This window comes from Balaenoptera borealis (genome assembly GCF_965194805.1).
Source record: "Balaenoptera borealis genome assembly, contig: HAP1_SCAFFOLD_1111, whole genome shotgun sequence".
NCBI lineage: Eukaryota > Metazoa > Chordata > Mammalia > Artiodactyla > Balaenopteridae > Balaenoptera > Balaenoptera borealis.
This window is the reverse complement of record NW_028123102.1, coordinates 41,898-61,764: the sequence shown is the minus strand read 5'-3', so window position 1 is coordinate 61,764 and position 19,867 is coordinate 41,898. Positions and strand designations below refer to the sequence as shown.

Here is a 19,867-nt window from a genome sequence, read left to right as displayed (position 1 = left end):
TAAATAAGTAAAATTAAAAAAAAAAAAGAACTATGGTATATCATAGTATCAGCAATTCAGAAATCCTCAATGCAGTTTAACTTTCAACCTGTTCCAAGAGGATTTAAGGGCATCATAATGTCCCAGGGCTGTAAAAATTTGCTTGTGGATGTAGTAACCATACGCTTATCTCACATACAACTTTTCAGTCTTAGAATTAATGGTTTTTGTGAATTAAAAATTATTCTGCAAAAATTAGCATAACTGTCCTTGCCTTTAAGCATCACTCTGGTGAGCTGGTATTAGGAATAATGAGAAGAAACTTGTATCAACCCTGCCCCCCACCACTGGTTAAACTACAATATGCTCTATACACCGTGAATCACTTCTTTTAAGAAAGTTATCTTGTGAGATGGCAGCTGCTTATACCTGGAAATGTAGAAAATACTTCACTCACAACGTTTACGGAGACTAACTGATGAGGAAACACCCACGGCAGAGACAAATGAGACGGAGCTGTGCGCTCAGGGATGCACGGGCTGGGATGCAGGAACCGAAACTAGCACCAAGTGGCCCCTGACCTGACGTGATTCTGCAGGGAATTGCAGCAGATACGTTTGCTGGGAAATCAGGCAACGCTCAAGGAGGAGGAGGCTGCAGATTTGTAATTTAATAACGAGGAATTTAAACTGTTGCCACAAGAGGAGGGCCATTTCTGGTAGAGCAAACCTCCATGCAGAGGCCTGGACTTGGAAGAAGGCGGTACACTCTCCGGACAAGCAGGATGCTGGGCGGAACTTGGCTGAAGTTTAGGGAACAGGATGGTGAGAAGAGTCTGGGGAGTCAGGTCAGGGCCACTCTGTGAGGGGCCCTGAGTGTGAGAGTAAGGAAGGGAGACCGCAGTCCCCAGGCAAGGGGGTGCCCAGGGAGGCACGGGGGAGAGGGGGGCATATGCCCACCTTCTCTGGGGGAAGATGCCTCCCCCCTCCCCAGGCCCCACAGGGGTGGGAGGCGAGGCTGGGGGATTTGCTTCAGAACACAGACGGGAATCTATTGTTATAGACTGTATCTGAAATGAAGAAAATTAGTAATCAGTAATGAGTTAAAATAGAGATCATTTCATTTGGAATTAGACAAATCCTTAAAAGGTGCTACATACACATGGAAGTTCATTTATCTTCTGGTGCTGAGTCAGGTTTTGGTTTTAGTTTTGTTTGTTTTCCCTTTTTTCTAACCAGCCACAATGAAAGCAGGGCTGGGGTAGAGTTCTCAGTAGCAGTGACTGCATTCCGGAGGGAGGGGCAGTGAGCAGGGTCTCACCTCCTCGCCTGGATGCAGCTCACCGAGCTCTCAGGGAGGAGGGCGAGCTCCCTGCCGTCTTCCGCGGTCCCGAGCCCTCGTCCTTCTCCAGCCCGAGGTCAGAGAGGTGAGCGGTCCCTCCTTCCTCAAGGGCACAGCCCTGCCTTCCCCTCCTCAGGAGTGTCTCCTGGGATGAGCCCTGGGTGTGGGGCCCTGAGAGGCTGCCCCCGGCAGCTCCCTGCAGTACTAAGGGCTCCTCCCAGCGTTTGCCAGCAGCTTCCGTGCTGGTGCTTGTTAGGGCCGCTGGGCTGGGAGGACGTGACCCACAGAAATGTGTCATTTAGTGAATCCACAAAGTGGCATCACTCAGCCCGGGTTGTTAGGATCACATCCAGATGGCCCTCAGGAAACATCTGATAGAAATTGGTAAGTGTAGGTCACCTGAAATGCATCTAGAGAGAGGAGATCCTGGGGCAGGGAAGGGCTTAGGGGACAGGCAGAGCCAATGATAGCCAGACACAGGATAAGATAAGGCCTGGGTGGGTCAACAGGGAGACATTAGAAGAAGTCATTAAGGGAGCTCAAGGTCAGGTCTGGTTTCTAACTGTGATACTAATTTTTTATCAAATCAAATCCTGGCCATGTACTTCCTATGTGGAGTGAAGGCTGCCTTAGAAACTGGCATGTTTTTATATCTACAGTACTTCTCTCACTTCCTGAACAAGTATTGGCCTGGGAGCACGTCAGTACCCTTTATTTTTGTGGGGTGTCCAGGCATGCAGTGTTCCATTTCCAGCAGCATCGGGAGAGACTGACACCACCCTCAGCAGAGGGAGCAGAGCTGTGTTTGAGGGGAAGCATCTCCAGTTATACAAGGTCAATTGGTTCTCTGTAAAAAGTGACAGTGTCCACGTGCAGTCCTAAGGGCCCTTTGATCCATCACACGTGACAGGTTGGCAGAGTAAAGACTCTTTTCTTCCAGCAGTGACGAGAATATGTTCCTGTTTTGATTGAAGTACATAACCAGAAACAGACTAAAAAGGCATTATAGAAACTCTAGAAATGAGTCAAAGATCTACCACAACCAAGCGAACGCACCATCAAAAAAATGTCACATTTAAAAGGGTAGGAAACCTGTGGCATTTTTTAGTCACTTTTTAGTGCAGCTTGAGGAAAGTGGCAGCCAGATCCCCAGCCCCCTTTTGCAAACCTGAGAGACAGCACACTGATCTGTAATGTTCTAACCTGTCTGTGGGCTGCCTAAGGACTGGTCTTTTGACACCTAACTCAGAGTTCAGACAAACAAAAATGGCTCAGATCTCAGAATAAGGGAGCCATGGGAAGCAGCGGGTATGATTTGTAAAAACGGTTGCAAAGGTAACTATAGACCCACAGACACCAAGGACAAGCGATTACTGATTGAGGAGTACAATAGGACAGCTAAGGCCCCAAGAGTAAGCAAGAGTGAGACTCTTAGAAAAGCAAGACATTTAAAAGCAGATGTATAAATAGGAGAACTGGGGAAAAAAAACACACGCACTGGTCCAGAGACAACACAGGTCTGAAAAGACCCCTAAGACATCACATTAGGCTGATTACAAAGGTCTTCCCCTGTGTAGAGCAAGTATAAGAAGACTGGGAGAGGTGGCTGTTTTGTAAAATGCCCAGTTTTCAACAAAAGATCACCAGGCATACAAAGAAACAGTAAAACTAGGCTCATTCAAAGGAACAAAATAAATATCCAGACACCATACCTCAAGAAACAGGTTTTGGACTTACTGGAAAAAGATTTTAGAACAACTATCTTATGTATGCTCAAAACGTTAAAGGAATACACCAACAAAGAACTAAAGGAAATCAAGAAAACAATGAAATGAAAATGAAAATGAAAGCACAACTTACCAAAACTCATGGGATGCAGGGAAAGCAGTACTTAGAGGAAAATATAATGTAAAAGCTTACATTGAAACAGAAGAAACATATCACAATCAGCCACCTAACCTTACACCTTAAGGGACTAGAAAAAGAAGAACAAATTAAATTGAAAGCTCAAAGAAGGAAGGAAATAATAAAGATTAGAGCAGAGATAAACAAAGAGAGACTAGAAAAACAATAGAAAAAATCCATGAAACCAAGAGTCGGTTCTCTGAAAATCAACAAAATTGACAAATCTTTAGCTAGATTGACTAAGGAAAATAAAAAAAAGAAGACTCAAATAATTGAAATCAGAAATAAAGACAAAGACATGGCTACATATTTAACAGAAATAAAAGGATTATAAGAGATTACTATGAACTGTACACTAAAAAACTGGATAATCCAGGTGAAATGGATGAATTCCTAGAAACACATACTTACCAAAACTAAATCAAAAAGAAACAGAAAATTTGAATAGACCTAGTAAGGAGATTTAATTGGTAACCAAAAGTTTCCTGGCAAAGAAAAGCCCTGGACCAGATGACTTCATGGATGAATTCTACCAAATATTTAGAAGACCTAAGAAGAACCAACACCAATCCTCTCAAACTCTTCCAAAACTTAAAGGAGAAGGAACACTCTCTAACTCATTCTGAGGCCAGCATTTCTCTGATACCAAAGCCACATAGACACTACAAGAAAAGACAACTGTAGACCAACATGCCTTATAAACAATGATGCAAAAATCCTCAACAAAATACTGGTAAATCAAATTTAGCAGCATATTAAAAGGATTATGCACCATGACCAAGTGGGATTTAGTTCTGGAATGCAAGGGTGGCTCAATATATAGAAGACAAGCAATGTCATATACAGTATTAATGAAATGAAGGGGAAAAGCACAGGATCATCTCAACTGATACAGAAAGAGCACTTGACAAAAGTCAGCACACTTACATGATAAAAGCACTCAAGAGACTAAGAATAGAAGAAACTACCTCCACATAATAAAAAGCCATATATGAAAACCCCACGCTGAACATGATAATTTTTGGTGAAGGTTGAAAGCTTTTCCTCTAAGATCAGGAACAAGACAAGGATGCTAGATTTTGTCACTTCTGTTCAACATAATACTGGAAGTCCTAGCCAGAGAATTAGGCATGAAAGACATCCAAATTGTAAAGTAAGAAGTAAAATTATCTCTGCAGACAACATGATTTTATAGGTAGAAAACCCTAAAGATCCACCCCCCCCCCAAAATTGTTAGAACTAATCAGGGAACAATGTTTCGGGATACAAAATCAATACCCAAAAATCAGTTGCAATTCAATACACTAGTAAGGAACAATCCAAAAATAAAATTAAGAAAGCAATTCCATTTACAACATTATCAAAAAGAATAAAATACTTTGGAATAAGCTTAGTCAAGGAGGCAAAAGACTTGTACTCTGAAAACTACAAAACATTGCTAAAAGAAATTAAAGACACAAATAAATGGAAAACCATTCTGTGTTCATGGATTAGAAAACTTAATATTTTTAAGATGTCAATGTTTCACAAAGTGATCTACAAATCATTTTCAACAAGGGTACCATGTATTCAGAAAGGACAGTCTTTTCAACAATTGGTGCTGGGAAAATTGGATATTCACATGTAAAGGAATAAAATTGGACCCTTACCTTACACCATACACAAAAATTAACTCAAAATGGATCAAAGTCCTAAACATGAGACCTAAAACTATAAAACACTTAGAAGAAAACATAGTATAAAAATTTCATCACATTGGATTTGGCAATGATTTCTTGGATATGAAACCAAAAGTACAGACAACATAAGCCAAAATAGATAGCAATATAACATATAGCTATAAATGCTTACATTGAAAAAGAAGAAATATCAAAACATAACAACAGAATTTAAAACTTGGATACATCAAAGAACATTATCAACAGAGTGAAAAAGGCAACCAATGGAACAACAGAAAATATTTGCAAATCATATATATGATAAGGGGTTCATATCCAGAATATATAAAGAACTTTGTACATCTCAACAACAAAAAAATCAATCTGATTTTAAAATGCACAAAGTACTGCAATAAACATTTATCTAAAGAAGATACACAAATGCCCAATAAGCACAGAAAAAGATGTTTGTTAGGGAAATACAAATCAAAACCATAGTAAGATACTACTTCACTCCCTTTAGATTGGCTATTTTTTTTTTTTTAATGGAAAATAAGATGTGTCGGCAAGGATATATAGGAAACTTCGTGCACTGCTGGTAGGAATGTAAAACAGTGCAGCCACTTGCAAGACTGTTATGGCAGTTCTTCAAAAAATTAAAAATAGAATTACCATATGATCCAGCAATTTCACTTCTGGGTATATATCCAAAAAAGTTGAAAGAAGGGTCTCAAGGAGATATCTGTACACTCATGTTCACAGCAACATTATCCACCATAGCCAAAAGGTGGAAACAATCCAAATATCTACCAACAGATGAATGGATTAAAAAAATCTGGGATATACATACAGTGGAATATTATTCAGCCTTAAAATGAAGGAAATTCTGACACATGCCACAGAATGGATGACCCTTGAAAACGTTAAGTGAAATAAGCTAGTTACAAAAGAACAAAAATTATATGATTCCACTTATATGAGGTATCTAGTCAAATTTATAAAGCCAGTAAAATGGTGATTGCCAGCGCCTGGAGAAAGAAAGGAAATGGGGAGTTAGTTTTTAATGGGTAGCAAGTTTCAGTTTGGGACGATGAAAGAAGTTCTGATGGATGCACTTGGAGGGCATTGTGCTGAATGAAAGAAGTCAGACAGAGAAAGACAAACACTGTATGATATTACTTACACGTGGAATCTAAAACCTATAACAAACTAGTGAATATAACAAAAAAGAAGCAGACTCACAGATATAGAGAACAAACTAGTGGCTACCGGGGGGAGGGGGGCAAAAAAAGGGTGGGGAGTGGGAGGTACAAGCTATTGGGTGTAAGAGAGGCTACAAGGACGCATTGTACGACACGAAGAATAGAGCCAATAGTTTGTAATAACTGACAATGGAGTGTAACCTTTAACAATTGTATACAAAATATACACAGTAAATATTAGTTGTTTTACCTCTCAAAAAAATTCTGAAGATGAATAGTGGGGTGATAGTGACACAACAATGTGAGTGTACTTAATGCCACTTAAAATACTTCAAAGGGTAAATTATATGTTATGTATATTTTACCACAAGAAAAATTTAAACAAAGTAAAAGTGCATTTTCATTTAGGTGAAATGTTAGCAATGAGACCCAGACTGATACAATGAGAAACAGAAAGTTTCCTGCCTATGAACTCCCTGTGGTAATGGGAAACTCTACTCGTCCCAGCCACTGCTGCAGATTTCCTGGGCACTCTGGGTGGGTGCCACCACGCCCACCCTCAATTTCATGTCAGTGACACAAAGCCCATTGCGACTGTACCTTGTTTGGTGTCACGCGGTGGCAGGACAGGACAGAATTTCTCAGTTCTTACCAGGGAATATAGTCATCATCAACTTCACACAGTGAGAGTCTCAAATTGCCCACAATCTTATCTAGCTCTTGCCAGCAGGAACACCTTTTTTATTTAAGGTAATGAACTCTGAATCATTAATACAAATCAAGAGCTGAACGACGGAAAGTTACACACCCATGATTCAATCAAGATAAACGCCAAGAGGCCACGTGCTCCCACCCCCTGTGATTTGGATGCTTATATTACCCAGCTATGATGAGCGAGCCAGTTCTGACTGAAACTGCTTCCCACTGAAAACGGGTAGCGGAAAGTCTCCCAGGAGATTGTCTGTTAGGCAGCTTCCCCACTGTTTCTTGGGGAACACAGTGCGGTAAATAGATCATCTCAGGGGGCTGTCAAATAGACAAAACAGGAGTGAAGGTAACAAAATCAGCCCTTAGCTAACAACGTAAACTGGCATTAAGAAGAAGAAAATGGTGATTGAAAGAAAAGTGTTACTTGAAAGTAATAAAGCCAAAATCAGGAGAAAAAAGCAGAAAGCAAAACCAAAGTAAGTGTAAATGAGAAAATAAATTAAAATGAAATTTGAAAATGACCTAACAACTTTCTAATAGAGAGAAGTGAATCCAGTCAAGCTCTTCAGGCTCCAATCTGGAGGCAGGTAAAGTGAGGTGTGAACAATCAAGGCCACTTGCTTCTGTTCTGCAGGTGACAGCTGAGCTAGGACCCTTACCTGTGCACCTCTCCCCTGCATCCTCCTTTCATCCTTCCTCCCCTTCCCTGGTTGATTCTTGGCCTAAGGTAGTTCTTGAGGACCAAGCATTGGGTTCAGATTGATTTAGGGAATAATATACATCTTGATGCATCTTGAGGGCTTCCTATGACTGAGGAAAGGACCAGTAAAGGACAAAGACTCAGGAAAAACTGATGCTCAGAGAGGTTGTGTCCAGATAAGAGGGCAGAAAAGCAAAGCCTGGCCTGGAACTGCTCTGTCTCTCATTTCCCTGAACCAAGACGCCCCAGGTCCTGAGCTGAGCAAGTCCACACCCCTTTATGAAGCAGGGAATGCGTTTTGTCCAACGCTGAACTCCTCATCGCTGGCTTCCAAACCTGGCAGGAACATCTGTGTCTATTCTACATCTCATTCCCAGTAGGGAGACAGAATTCACAAAGGCACCAAACAATCCAGCATCTTTGTTTCTATGTGGAACCTTGAGCAAAGATGGCAGATCCCTAAGAACAGAGCCACAGCCTGGGCTGGGACAACAGCAAAACCACAGCACATAGGTGTCCATTCAGGATCCTGAGGTCAGCAGTTCTCCAGGTCTTTTCTGACCACTGCCCTTGGGTGCACCCTCACCTCCTAAACCCAGCCCTAAGGTGACCCAGACTTGCCTCTGCCCCACCAAGAACACGATTGCGTTGTACAGTCTTCCTCCCTCTCATCCTCTCTTTCTTCTGTGTGCTCTGGGAATCTATCTCACTGCACGTAATTAATCATAATAATAAACAGGAAAATAAAGGGCTACTTCAATCATACCTTAGAATATTCCAGAGTAACACAGAAATTGACCATTGTGTAACTCTGAGCCTCAGTTTCTTCGTCTGTAAAATGAAGACACTCATGGAGAAAGATTAAATGATATGATGCACCTGAAATGCTTAACACCATGCCTGGCTCACAATAAACACTCAGTAAATGTCAGACACCAACCACGGTTCTTCACCTTGACACAAACCCCAGCCTCCCTTTCTAGATGCCACTCCTTGTAGTACTCAGGGGTGTTGTTTGCTCATTTTCTCACATTCCATTTGCCATGGTGTCCAGAGCATTTCTTATCAATTTCTCATCAATTCCAGATTAATCTTCTTCTTCCCGTACAAAAAGTGGGCACAACAAACAAAATGAGAAAGTGCCTCTTTTCCTTTACGATAAGCATCGTTTGACTATAGCCACCTCTGTTCTTCCAGGCCACTGTCATGTTCACGTTGAGATATATTGGAGTTCTTACTCCGGAACCTGTGAATGTGAACTTATTTGGAAATCTGGTCTTTGCAGAAGTCATCAAGTTAAGATGAGGTCATGACAGTGGACCCTAATCCAATATGACCTGGGTCCTTACAAGAAGAGAAGAGACATGCACAGAGGGAAGATGAAATAAAGACACAGAGGGAGAACACCCCATGACAGTGGAGGCAGAGATTGGAGTGATGATCTACAAGCCAAAGAACTCCAAGAATTACTGACAACATCATAAACTAAGAGAATGACCTGGAAGAGATTCTCCCGAGACCCTTGCCCTGCCCATGCCCTGCCAAGACACTGATTTTGGACTTCCAGCCTCCAGAATTATGAGAGAATAAATTTCTGTTGTTTTAAGCCCCTCAATTTCCAGTACTTTGTTACAGCAGCCCTAGGAAACTCATACAGGGAGAGATTTAATTCCTTTCAGTTTAAAGGTGCCCTGTACTGTTTGACAGGGGAGGGTTTTCAAAAGACCCTAGATATCACAGTCAGGTTCCTTTAATAAATGACTCATGTATTTATTATTTATTTAATCTAAGGATAGAAAACTTATTGGCGATGTAATTCACTGACCATTTCACTTATTATTACTTGGGTACATATGGATGAAAGAGTGTTGCCACAGTAATTTTGCATTCCATTCTGACGATATTTTTTGGAAACTCTCAAATTTTCTTCCAATATGTAGGAGCTTTTCCTATGTCTGAATTTTCCATCAGTGGGAACTTTAGCTAATAAAGCATTTGCTGCAGCATACACAAGAGCTCCCCAGGGATCTCTTTCCACTGCTCAAGTGATTTTTCTCTTCTCTCTCTTCTCAAAAAGAAGGATACTGAATCATTAAAATGTTCAAAGCTCTGAGAGGAAGATAAGCCATTCAGGTTGAATGATTAAGAACATTAAAAAACACAAAAGAGAAGGCAGGAGTTCAAATCCAAATAAACTTCATTTGTCTAATGCACATCAAATATTATTTATTTTGAACTTCTCTCCCTTGGCCATAGCTGTAGTGTGAGGTTAAGTTCTGGTATTTCCACTACCTGCCCTTCTTTCTTATGCACAGCTCCTTCTAGAAAAATGCCCTGACCTTCGACTCTTCTTCAAAACTGCTCTTCCTTAGCTCTTAACTGATCCCTCCTCAAGGACAAAGTGAAAGGTAGAGTATGCCAATAAAATAAGCAGAGGTTTTCAAGCATACCACAGGGTAATTGGGAAAATGACTGGAAGATGAGTCATGTGCTTCAGGTCCGGAGCTCACCCTATAGGTATTTAGGGTGCATGGCAGACAGATGCACTCCTGTCCATGCATCCAAACCAATGTAATATAATCTCAGAGACAGCTTATCCTTTTATTTTATTTTATTTTTTTTAAATTGAACTGATTGATTTTATCCTTTTTTTTTTTTTTATAAATTTATTTATTTATTTTTGGCTGTGTTGGGTCTTCGTTTCTGTGCGAGGGCTCTCTCCAGTTGCGGTGAGCTGGGGCCATTCTTCATCGCGGTGCGTGGGCCTCTCACCATCGCGGAGCACAGGCTCCAGACGCACAGGCTCAGTAGTTGTGGCTCACGGGCGCAGTTGCTCCGCAGCATGTGGGATCCTCCCAGACCAGGGCTCGAACCCGTGTCCCCTGCATTGGCAGGCAGATTCTCAACCACTGCGCCACCAGGGAAGCCCTAGCTTACCCTTATATATGCCAGAAGAAAGCCACCTCACCATAAAACTCTTAGAAGAGAACATAGGCAAAACAATCTCTGAAGTAAATAGTACCAATGTTTTCTTAGGTCAGTGTCCCAAGGCAATAGAAATAAAAGCAAAAATAAACAAATGGGACCTAATCAAACATACAAGCTTTTGTACAATAAAGGAAACTATAAACAAAATGAAAAGACAACATACGGACTGGGAGAAAATATTTGCAAATGATGCAACCAACAAGGGCTTGATTTCCAAAATATACAAATAGCTCATACAACTCAATAACAACAACAACAAAACCCAATTGAAAAATGGGCAGAAAACCTAAATAGACATGTCTCCAAAGAAGACAAACAAATGGCCAACATGCACATGAAAAGATGTTCAACACTGCTAATTGTTAGAGAAATGCAAATCAAAACTACAATGAGGTACCACCTCACACCAGTCAGAATGGCCATCATTAAAAAGTCTACAAATAACAAATTCTGGAGAGGGTATGGAGAAAAGGGACCCCTCCTACACTGTTGCTGGGAATGTAAACTGGTGCAGCCACTCTGGAAAACAGTATGGAGGTTCCTCAAAAAACTAAAAATAGAGTTGCCATATGATCCTGCAATCCCCCTCCTGGGCATATATCAAGAGAAAACTATAATTAGAAAAGATACATGCACCCCAATGTTCATTACAACACTATTTACAATAGTCAAGACATGGAAACAACCTAAATCTCTATCGACAGATGAATGGATAAAGAAGACGTGGTACACATATGCAATGGAATACTACTCAGCCATAAAAAGCATGAAATAATGCCATTTGCATCAACACAGATGGACCTAGAGATTATCATATTAAGTGAAGTAAGTCAGACAGAGAAAAAGAAATATCAGATGCTATCACTTCTATGTGGAATCTAAAATACAACACAAATGAATTTATCTAGGAAACAGAAACAGACTCACAGACATAGAGAACAGACTTGAAGTTGCCAAGAGTGAGGAGGGCTGGGGGAGAGATGGATTGGGAGTTTGGGATTAGCAGATGCAAACTGTTATATATAGAATGGATAGACAACAAGGTCCTACTGTATAGCACAGGGAACTATATTCAATATCCTGTGATAAAACATAATGGAAAAGAATATGAAAAAGAATGTGTATATATACATAACTGAATCACTTTGCTGCATGGCAGAAATGAACACAACATTGTAAATCAACTCTATTTCAATAAAATTAATTTTTAAAAAAGAAGAAAGTCACCCAACAAGGTTTTTCTTAAGTTGAAATAGTACTTACTCTTATCTATATCATCTAAAAGCCTGTATTAGGAATATATTCACTGTGGAAATGACTTAGAATCTACTTACATGAAGGAAACTTAAGTCTAAATCCCAATGTGAGCTGAAAATCTCAAGTAAGTAATGAGCATATTTTTATATTTTTTATGTTTAATAAAAAGGCCATATAAATGGTTTGACTTCTAACAGTTAGTACACAGATCTTATATTTGACATAATTTAGGTCGAGTGTATAATCTGGGAAACAAGATCAGCACAAAAGCACCATGAAAGAGAAAAGACGATAACTGAAAGCATTCCAAACACCAGCACAGAGAGACTGAGCGTCGTATAGTTCATGGTCATCCAGAAAGGCATCTGAGAAATGGCACCATTTTGGAAGCTGTTCACGTGGCAGAGGCACGGCTTAGTGAATACTGCCTCGGTTTCCCATGAACCTCCCTATGTGCTACAGGTAATGCAAAGGGTCCAGGACGGATGATGCTGCAGGCAGTGGGCTGCCTTAGAGGATCAAGCACCACGCTCGGGGGATTCACTGCTCTTGTAATGAGAAGATGCAGACCTGCTCCTTGCCTGGGGGAGGCTGGCCTCTCATCTCTCAGGACTGCTGTTTCTCTAGCACACCCTGAGAATGGCCTGGATAAAATGCAGCTAGAGCCTTCACTCTTAGCCTATCTAGAAAGAGCACACAAGCACTCAGGGTCCATGTGGATTGCATCTCCCCACATATCTTGAGGCTATTTCAGTGCGTAAGGGAACCAAATAAAAACACTATTTAGGGGAGGATGCAGAGAAATTGGAACCCTTGTGGAAATGCAAAATGGGACAGCCACTATAAAAAACAATATGAAGGTTCCTCAAAAAAAGTAAAAATAGAATTAGCATAATAAGCTCCAGCAATTCCTCTGCCGGGTATATGTCCAAAACAACTGAAATCTGGATCTTGAAGGGATATTTGTATACCCATGTTTATCACAGCATTATTCGCAATAGCCAACAGGTGCAAACAACCCAATTGCCCGTAGATGGACGAATAGATCTCTTAGTCCATTCAAGTTGATATAACAAAATACCACAGACTGGGTGGTTTACAAACAATAGAAATTTATTGCTCACAGTTCTAGAGGCTGACAGTCTGAGGTCAGGGTGCCAGTAAGTTTGGGTGAGGGCCCTCTTCTGGGTCTCAGACTTTTTTTTTTTTTTTTTTTTTTATTTATTTATTTATTTATTTATGGCTGTGTTGGGTCTTCGTTTCTGTGCGAGGGCTTTCTCTAGTTGCGGCAATTGGGGCCACTCTTCATCACGGTGCGCAGGCCTCTCACTATCGCGGCCTCTCTTGTTGCGGAGCACAGGCTCCAGACACGCAGGCTCAGCAATTGTGGCTCACGGACCTAGTCGCTCCGCGGCATGTGGGATCTTCCCCGACCAGGGCTCGAACCTGTGTCTCCTGCATTGGCAGGCAGACTCTCATCCACTGCGCCACCAGGGAAGCCCTGGGTCTCAGACTTTTGTTGCATTCTCTCATGTTGGAATCCGGTAGGGATCTCTCTGGAGCCTCTTTATGGGTCACTAAGCCCTTTCTTAGTGGAAGACTTAGTCACTTCCCCAAACCCCCTACCTACTAATACTATCACCTTAAAGGGTTAGGATTTCAACGTATGAATTCTGGTGGGATACAAACATTCAGACCATAGCAACTGATAAACAAAATCTGGGATATACATACAATAGAATATTATGCAGCCCTAAAAAGAAGGAAATTCTGTCCTGTGCTATAATATGGATACTCAAGGACATTATGCTACTTGAAATAAACCATCACGAAAGGACAAATACTGTATGATTTCACTAATATGAAGTATCTAAGGTAGTCAAAATCATTGAAACAGATAGTAGAGAGATGGTTGCCAAGGGCTGAGGGGATGGGGAGGGAAATTTGTGTTTAGTGGGTTTAAGTTTGCTTTACAAGATGAGAAAGATCTAGAGATCTATTCCACAACAACGTGAATATACTTAACACCACTGAACCGTACACTTAAAAATGGTAAGGATGGTAAATTTAATGTTATGTTTTTTTTACCACAATTAAAAAACTATTTTGTATTGCCTTTGCTTTTTTTCCTCTAATCCTTTCAAAACCTGGTATTGAATTGAACAGCAATATACGCATGTAGTTTAAAAATACCATTCATCGCGTACTCATGGCATATCTTTACCCAGAATGAGAAATACTATTAATAATTTATCTTGTATGCTTCCAGAAATAGTCTATATATATTTACATGCACATATACGTATATGTTCATCTTGGAAATTTCTAATGGAAGCACAATAAATACATCCCTTTTCCTAGCTGTAAAAAAAAAATGTTTCTTAAATCTCATTATGAATAAATGCATTTGATAATCTTGTACACATGAAACTTATATAATGTTTTAAACCAGCGTTACCTCAAATAAATAAACAGATCAATTAATTAAATAACCTCATTGTTTTCAAAGGAATGAATTCCATATAATACTATATTATTCCATAAAATGGAGTCTCGTAATTTCTTTGTGTTCACCTATTGACAGAAAACTGGATCTTGACTGTAAACAATGCACTTAGTTTTCTTACAGGCACTTTCTGTGCACCTCTGAGTGTTCCTGTGGGACTAACTCCTAGAAGTGGAATTGTTACTTGGTGTAGACGATGTATTGACAGGACTTAAAAACATTACTCCTTTTGGGCTGTCATCTTCAGCGCTCTAAATAGCGGGTGCTTTTGAGCACTTAAGTTTATAGAAATTGTCCTCCAAGGACGTGCATAATGCTGTGATGAACATGGGTGTACAAACATCTCTTCAAGATCCCGCTTTGGGTATATGCTTTGGGCATATCCCCAGCTTATGCCATTTTATGCTCCTACCAGCACTGTCTGAGAGTGCTTGCTTCCCACGCCCTGAGGAAGAGGATCCCCATCCTGTATCATGACTTTATTCACCTCCAACATGAATCCTCTGTACTGTGCTAAGGTGGTTTGACTGTGGGCCCTGCAGCCAGACAGCTAGGGTTCAAATCCTTGTTACATCACTAACTAGTTCTGTGATTTGAGGATAGTGAACTTGAACTTTTCATGCCTCAGTGTCCTTTTCTGTAAACTGGGCATAAGAGGGCTGTTGTGAGGATGTGTTTAATAAATATGTATAAAGCGCATGAAGCAGTGTCAGGCACTCACTAAGTACTCAGTATAACACTTCTTATTGGTTTAATAGTTTTCTTTAAATTGATTCTCTTTTTAACCTTAGTTTTATGCTAAATGCTATGTAATAATATCATAGATCAGATGTATACTATCTATATCTTATTCTGAAAGACATCAAATTACATGCATACATTTAAAATGAAAAGAAAGTTTTTCTAGGACACAGTTTGAAAAGGACTGTCCTAAGCGAGAGTATTAGCAAAGGTTTTGTGGAGTTCAAGTGGGAGAGGTTACATTGTGTCACACTGATGTTGTAATTTTCATTTCTTCATACTGAATCCATACATCATACCTTAAATAGATACAAAGTGGACTAGACCAGGGGTAAGCAACCTAAACCCGGAACCAGCTGGCTGTGTGGCTTTTTAAATAAAGTTTTATTGGAACACTGCCACACTCGTTCATTTACATATTGCTTCTGGCTACTTTCACACAACAGCAGAGTTGAGCAGTCACAACAGAGACTGCATGGTCTACAAAACCAAAACTATTTATTATCTGTCCCTTTATAGAGAAAGTTGGCTGGCCCCTGGTCTAAACCAATATTTCTCTCTGTCTGAGACCCTTAAACATGCTTGAACAGCATCCAGCTTCTCAACTGCTGCCCTAATCTTAGCCACTCTGAAAGTTTGAGGTTTGCTGATCAGAAATTCTCAACATCTCAGAGTTTTGAGACTGTGATATTAATATTAAAAAAAGTACTCAAAGCCTGTCTTCCTGTTTTGCAAAATTTTAAACTTTCATCATTGCTTTTGTCTATACAAATATATAAAATGTGGTCTGCATCAAAGGCAGAAAATTGTTCTAAGTGTTAAGTGGCATAGGACTGCAGAGTGCAGAAACCACAGGAGTTATCAAGGGCTGTGAACACAGCAGTGCTCCAAACACTCCACCTCTGCTGGGGGCCATTTTCGCAAGATCCCAATTAGTTTGGTACCAAACCACTTGAGTCTTTTATGTCAAAACAACAGACCCAGGAAATCACCCATGAATAGCCTGAAGTACATACCATATCTGTGCCTTCTGTACATTTACATTATGTGTGCAAATTGTAGAGTTTGTAGACTTTGCCTGTCGTTCCCTATGAGACCCACTATTAGTACAACATCCTATGAAGCTAAGCTGCCAGAACTGCAGTCACGAGGAAGAATTTCCATGAAACCCTGGTGAGATGCTCCCTGGGCTCTCCTGCCTTCCACCTTCCCAAAACTTGGCTCTGCAGCACTTCCTTTCAATGAGTCTGCTGCCGGAGCACCTTTTTTGGTAAAAATTCACTTTTTCCATCATTTACTTTTCTTGATCAAAAACAGTACTTTTGCCATCTCCCAAATGAATAAAAAAGTCTACTTCTAAAGCTATTTCCCCCACAACTCTGCCATACTCTGTTCATATTACTGTTTAAGATTTACCTTTTTCATAAAATATATCCTAATTTCCATATATCTCTAATAACACCACTTCTGGAACTACTTCATTCCAGGAAAAGTAAAACTGTAATTTGTAAGATGTCTCAAGAGTTGCTATTTATCCTGCTGCATATTTAAAATTCTACTCACCACCACACCCCTCCCTCCCAACCTGATAACACCTGGCAATTCAAATGAGCAAAATCGTTACTTTTGCAAAGCAATAAAGTAGGTACAAAGGATATCGGGATAAACAAGCTGTAGTCCCTGATGCCAGAATTGATGTGAAATAAGCACGAGGTGAATAAATATGGCAAAAGAAAAGTAATACTTGAGAAATAAAAATGAACAATCCTAGGAGTAGAAAAAGAAGGGCGTGTCTACACAATTTTAGTACAGAGTAAAAGGGATTTGAGTGAAGGTTTTCAAGTTGGGAAGGATTGTAATCGACAAATGGAAGGAAGGACGCTCCACACCCACCGAATGCAGCTGGCCCTGGCAAGAGGCAGTTGTTACTGGATCCTGGGTTTCCAGGGACCCATCGGCTACTTTGTGGTAGCAGCTCAGGTGTCTCATTCACTTCTCTGCCTCAACCTTTTCAGCTGCTCTGAGAGTTTTTGACAGACCAAATCCAGCTTTTATCTCTATTGTCACTGAGACCTGCAATGAAGGGCAAATGGAACCACCTCTCTCTCAGGTTCAGTAGGGCATCGTCCTTGTACAACTTTGTGGGGAAGAAGTGTTAAGCCTCTTGTTACACTTAGGCTTGGCACCGAAAGCCTCTCATCACACAAGCAGCATCACACAGTTGGCTAAGTTTTAACTTAACTAACCATCTGGGTTGAGGTCTGTTTGAGAACAGCAACTTTTCCTTAACTCAATCTAACAACTCCTTATTGAGAATCTGTAATAGGCCTGGCCCTCTGAGGAGATTAATCCCTGACCTAACGGCTCTCAGAGCCCAGAAGGGGGAGACATGTACAGAAAATTCAACTGTGGTCCACAATGGTAAGTGCAATCAACAAGACTGTCCATGGTACAAAGTCACTGCCTCGGGGATCAATGCGCTTGACGTAATGAGGTGAATGGTTAGGAAGGAGAGGGCCGTGTCCCTGACAAGGCCAAGTACATGGAAGAGATCGATACAGAATCATTGAAATGCTGCTCCTATTCTGCCCAAAACCACCCAGTCTCAGAGCCAAACTTGAAATCGGCAAGCCTGGAGCTGGCACAAGCCTCAGACAGCCAAGGCACACTCTGCAGACCCTTCTTTGCAACCTCTTACCTGATGTGGTAGGATGGACCCTTCTTTGCAACCTCCTACCTGATGTGGGGCTTGGCTCTGTTGAGTCATCAACTCATTAGCAATAAATGTATTAACCTAGACCTGAAATAAACCAACATATATTTAAATGACTGAATTAGCAGGAATCTCTGTCAAGAGAATTTCTGCTCCTTCTACCAATAGAGCTTCACACTTAGCAGAGTGTCTGCTTCCTTACATACAAACCCTCCTTATCTCTGAGTCCAGTTTTTCTTATTATGATTTGACACTGTTCTTATCCCTCTTTATTCTGAAACTACACAGTCATATGATCTTTCTATTTATACCAAGTAAACGTAATTCTTTTAAACCTGAATCCAATATTCTTTAGTAATTTGACTATGCAATATTTCAAACATCCCCCCAAAACAGATATGCATGTACTGATAATCTAGATTTATTTTAACAAGGTAAATATTTTGCCATATGTGCATCAGCTCTTTCTCTTAAATAAATGAAGTGGTACAGGTATAACAAACAGTCCCCTTCCCAACCCCCATGCTTCCAGTATTTCCCTGTCTTTTTTCTGCCCTGCAAGTTTGGGGTCACCTTTGTTGCTCTCTTAGAGCACTGTGAGATTGTTGTGAATCTTTCAATACAATATTAATTAGCCTTATTAATTAGTCTACTTGGTGTTCTAGGTTGGAAATGATCTAGAGAAGAACAAAGGTTCAAACGATTTGCTATGTCTATTTTATATTCATTTAAGGACCTACTGCTACCTATTTTTTCAAGGCGAAAGAAATCTATTAAATAGAATTATTTATACTAGAACTTATGTTTATTTCAAGTAATTTCTTTTCTTATTTTTCTCAAATATATTTTGCCAGTCCTTTCCTAGAAGAATGCCTTTTTCACACAAAGGGCCTGCATAGGAAGAAAAATGCACTTAAATTCTAAGTTTAATTCAATGCATTTTGAATAACAATTTCCATCTTAAATTCATAAAGGATACAACTTCTGAATTAGAGTTCTGATGAGTTTTTAATATGAAGAATAAACTCCTAATGAATGCAGAGTATAGCGATTCAGGAAATACTATAGTTCTCAAAGATAGGACTAACTTTAACCACTTGATTGTTATTCACTGATAACAATGAGAAAATACCTGGGCTCCACCCCCCCTAGGTTGGTGACTATCAGGGAGAAAGAGGGTGTCTTGCAGTCAGAGGGCACTGGAGCAAGGTTCCTGAGGCCCTGTTACAGAGAGCATCACCTGTTCAGGCTAACACGTGCGTGGGATAAGCTGCATCCTAGAGCAGGCGGCACAGTCTCCTCTGATCCAGGCAGCTGGAGGATAGTTAAGGGGCAAAACAATTTCCCCCACAGATGGGACTTGGTTCATCCCAGTCAGTGCTTCTCACTATCTAGCTTGTACTGGAATCCCCTGCTCATCTTGTTAAAATGCAGATTCTATTCAATAGGTTGGGGTGGGGGCTGAGATTCCATATTTGTATCAAGATCCCAGGTGATGCTGCTGGTCTGTAGGTTACATGTTGAGTAGCAGGACTCATAGCAATCTAGGTCCTTTAATTCATAGAGAAAAAAGGAAGGCGAGGAGTAGAAAGATAAGATGTATAAGAAGAGGAAAGCAGAGATATAGAAAAGAAAGCAAAAGGTCATGGAGAGAGAGTGAAAGAGAGAGAGAGAGAGACAAAGAACAGGAAATTTGATAATATGGCCCTCCCAGCATCCCTCCCTTCTAAGTGCCCCCATTAGGGTGGACATCAAGTCTTTACATGGCCCCACCCCCCAATCCAGGGGCTTCGGTGCTAAGTGTAGGGTGGCCTGGGAGCCACCCTGATCAGATCAGCTCTTCACAGGTGGTGAGATCTGAGACTCCCCTCAGCCAGAGCCAAGTAAGTCCGAGCATTTCCTCAGATTTTTGAACCAATATAGGAAAATGAATGCCAGAAGCTAATCCACAGAAGGCACAGGGCAGGGCTGCCTCTTAGTTACAGCCATTCCAGAGACCCAGCTAAATCCTCCCCTTCTCCGTGTGGTCGGATTCCCAAATTACCTAGACTGATTCAAGTTGATTTTCTAGAATTTGTAACAATACAGATAGAAGAGGGATATAGGGGAAAATGGAGAGAGAAGAGAGAAATAAGGAGAAAAGTATTTAATGATAGGTGAAAAAAATAC

At 40.6% G+C, this 19,867-nt stretch overlaps 1 protein-coding gene across 4 annotated transcripts in view; it reads right to left on the bottom strand.

Moving 5' to 3' along the window:
• The window catches only part of LOC309621859 (uncharacterized protein), a 55,220-nt gene that overhangs the window by 16,906 nt on the left and 18,447 nt on the right, over window positions 1-19,867 (bottom strand). The window contains exon 3 of one of the 4 annotated variants that reach the window (XM_082409185.1): window positions 939-1,048. The exons of 2 other annotated variants lie outside the window; for them this stretch is intronic. In XM_082409185.1, the coding sequence (XP_082265311.1) occupies window positions 939-1,048 (110 nt within the window). Of the gene's footprint in view, window positions 1-938; window positions 1,049-4,686; window positions 5,912-19,867 lie in introns of those variants that run through there. One more of the 4 variants, XR_014240294.1, reaches the window with a different exon arrangement.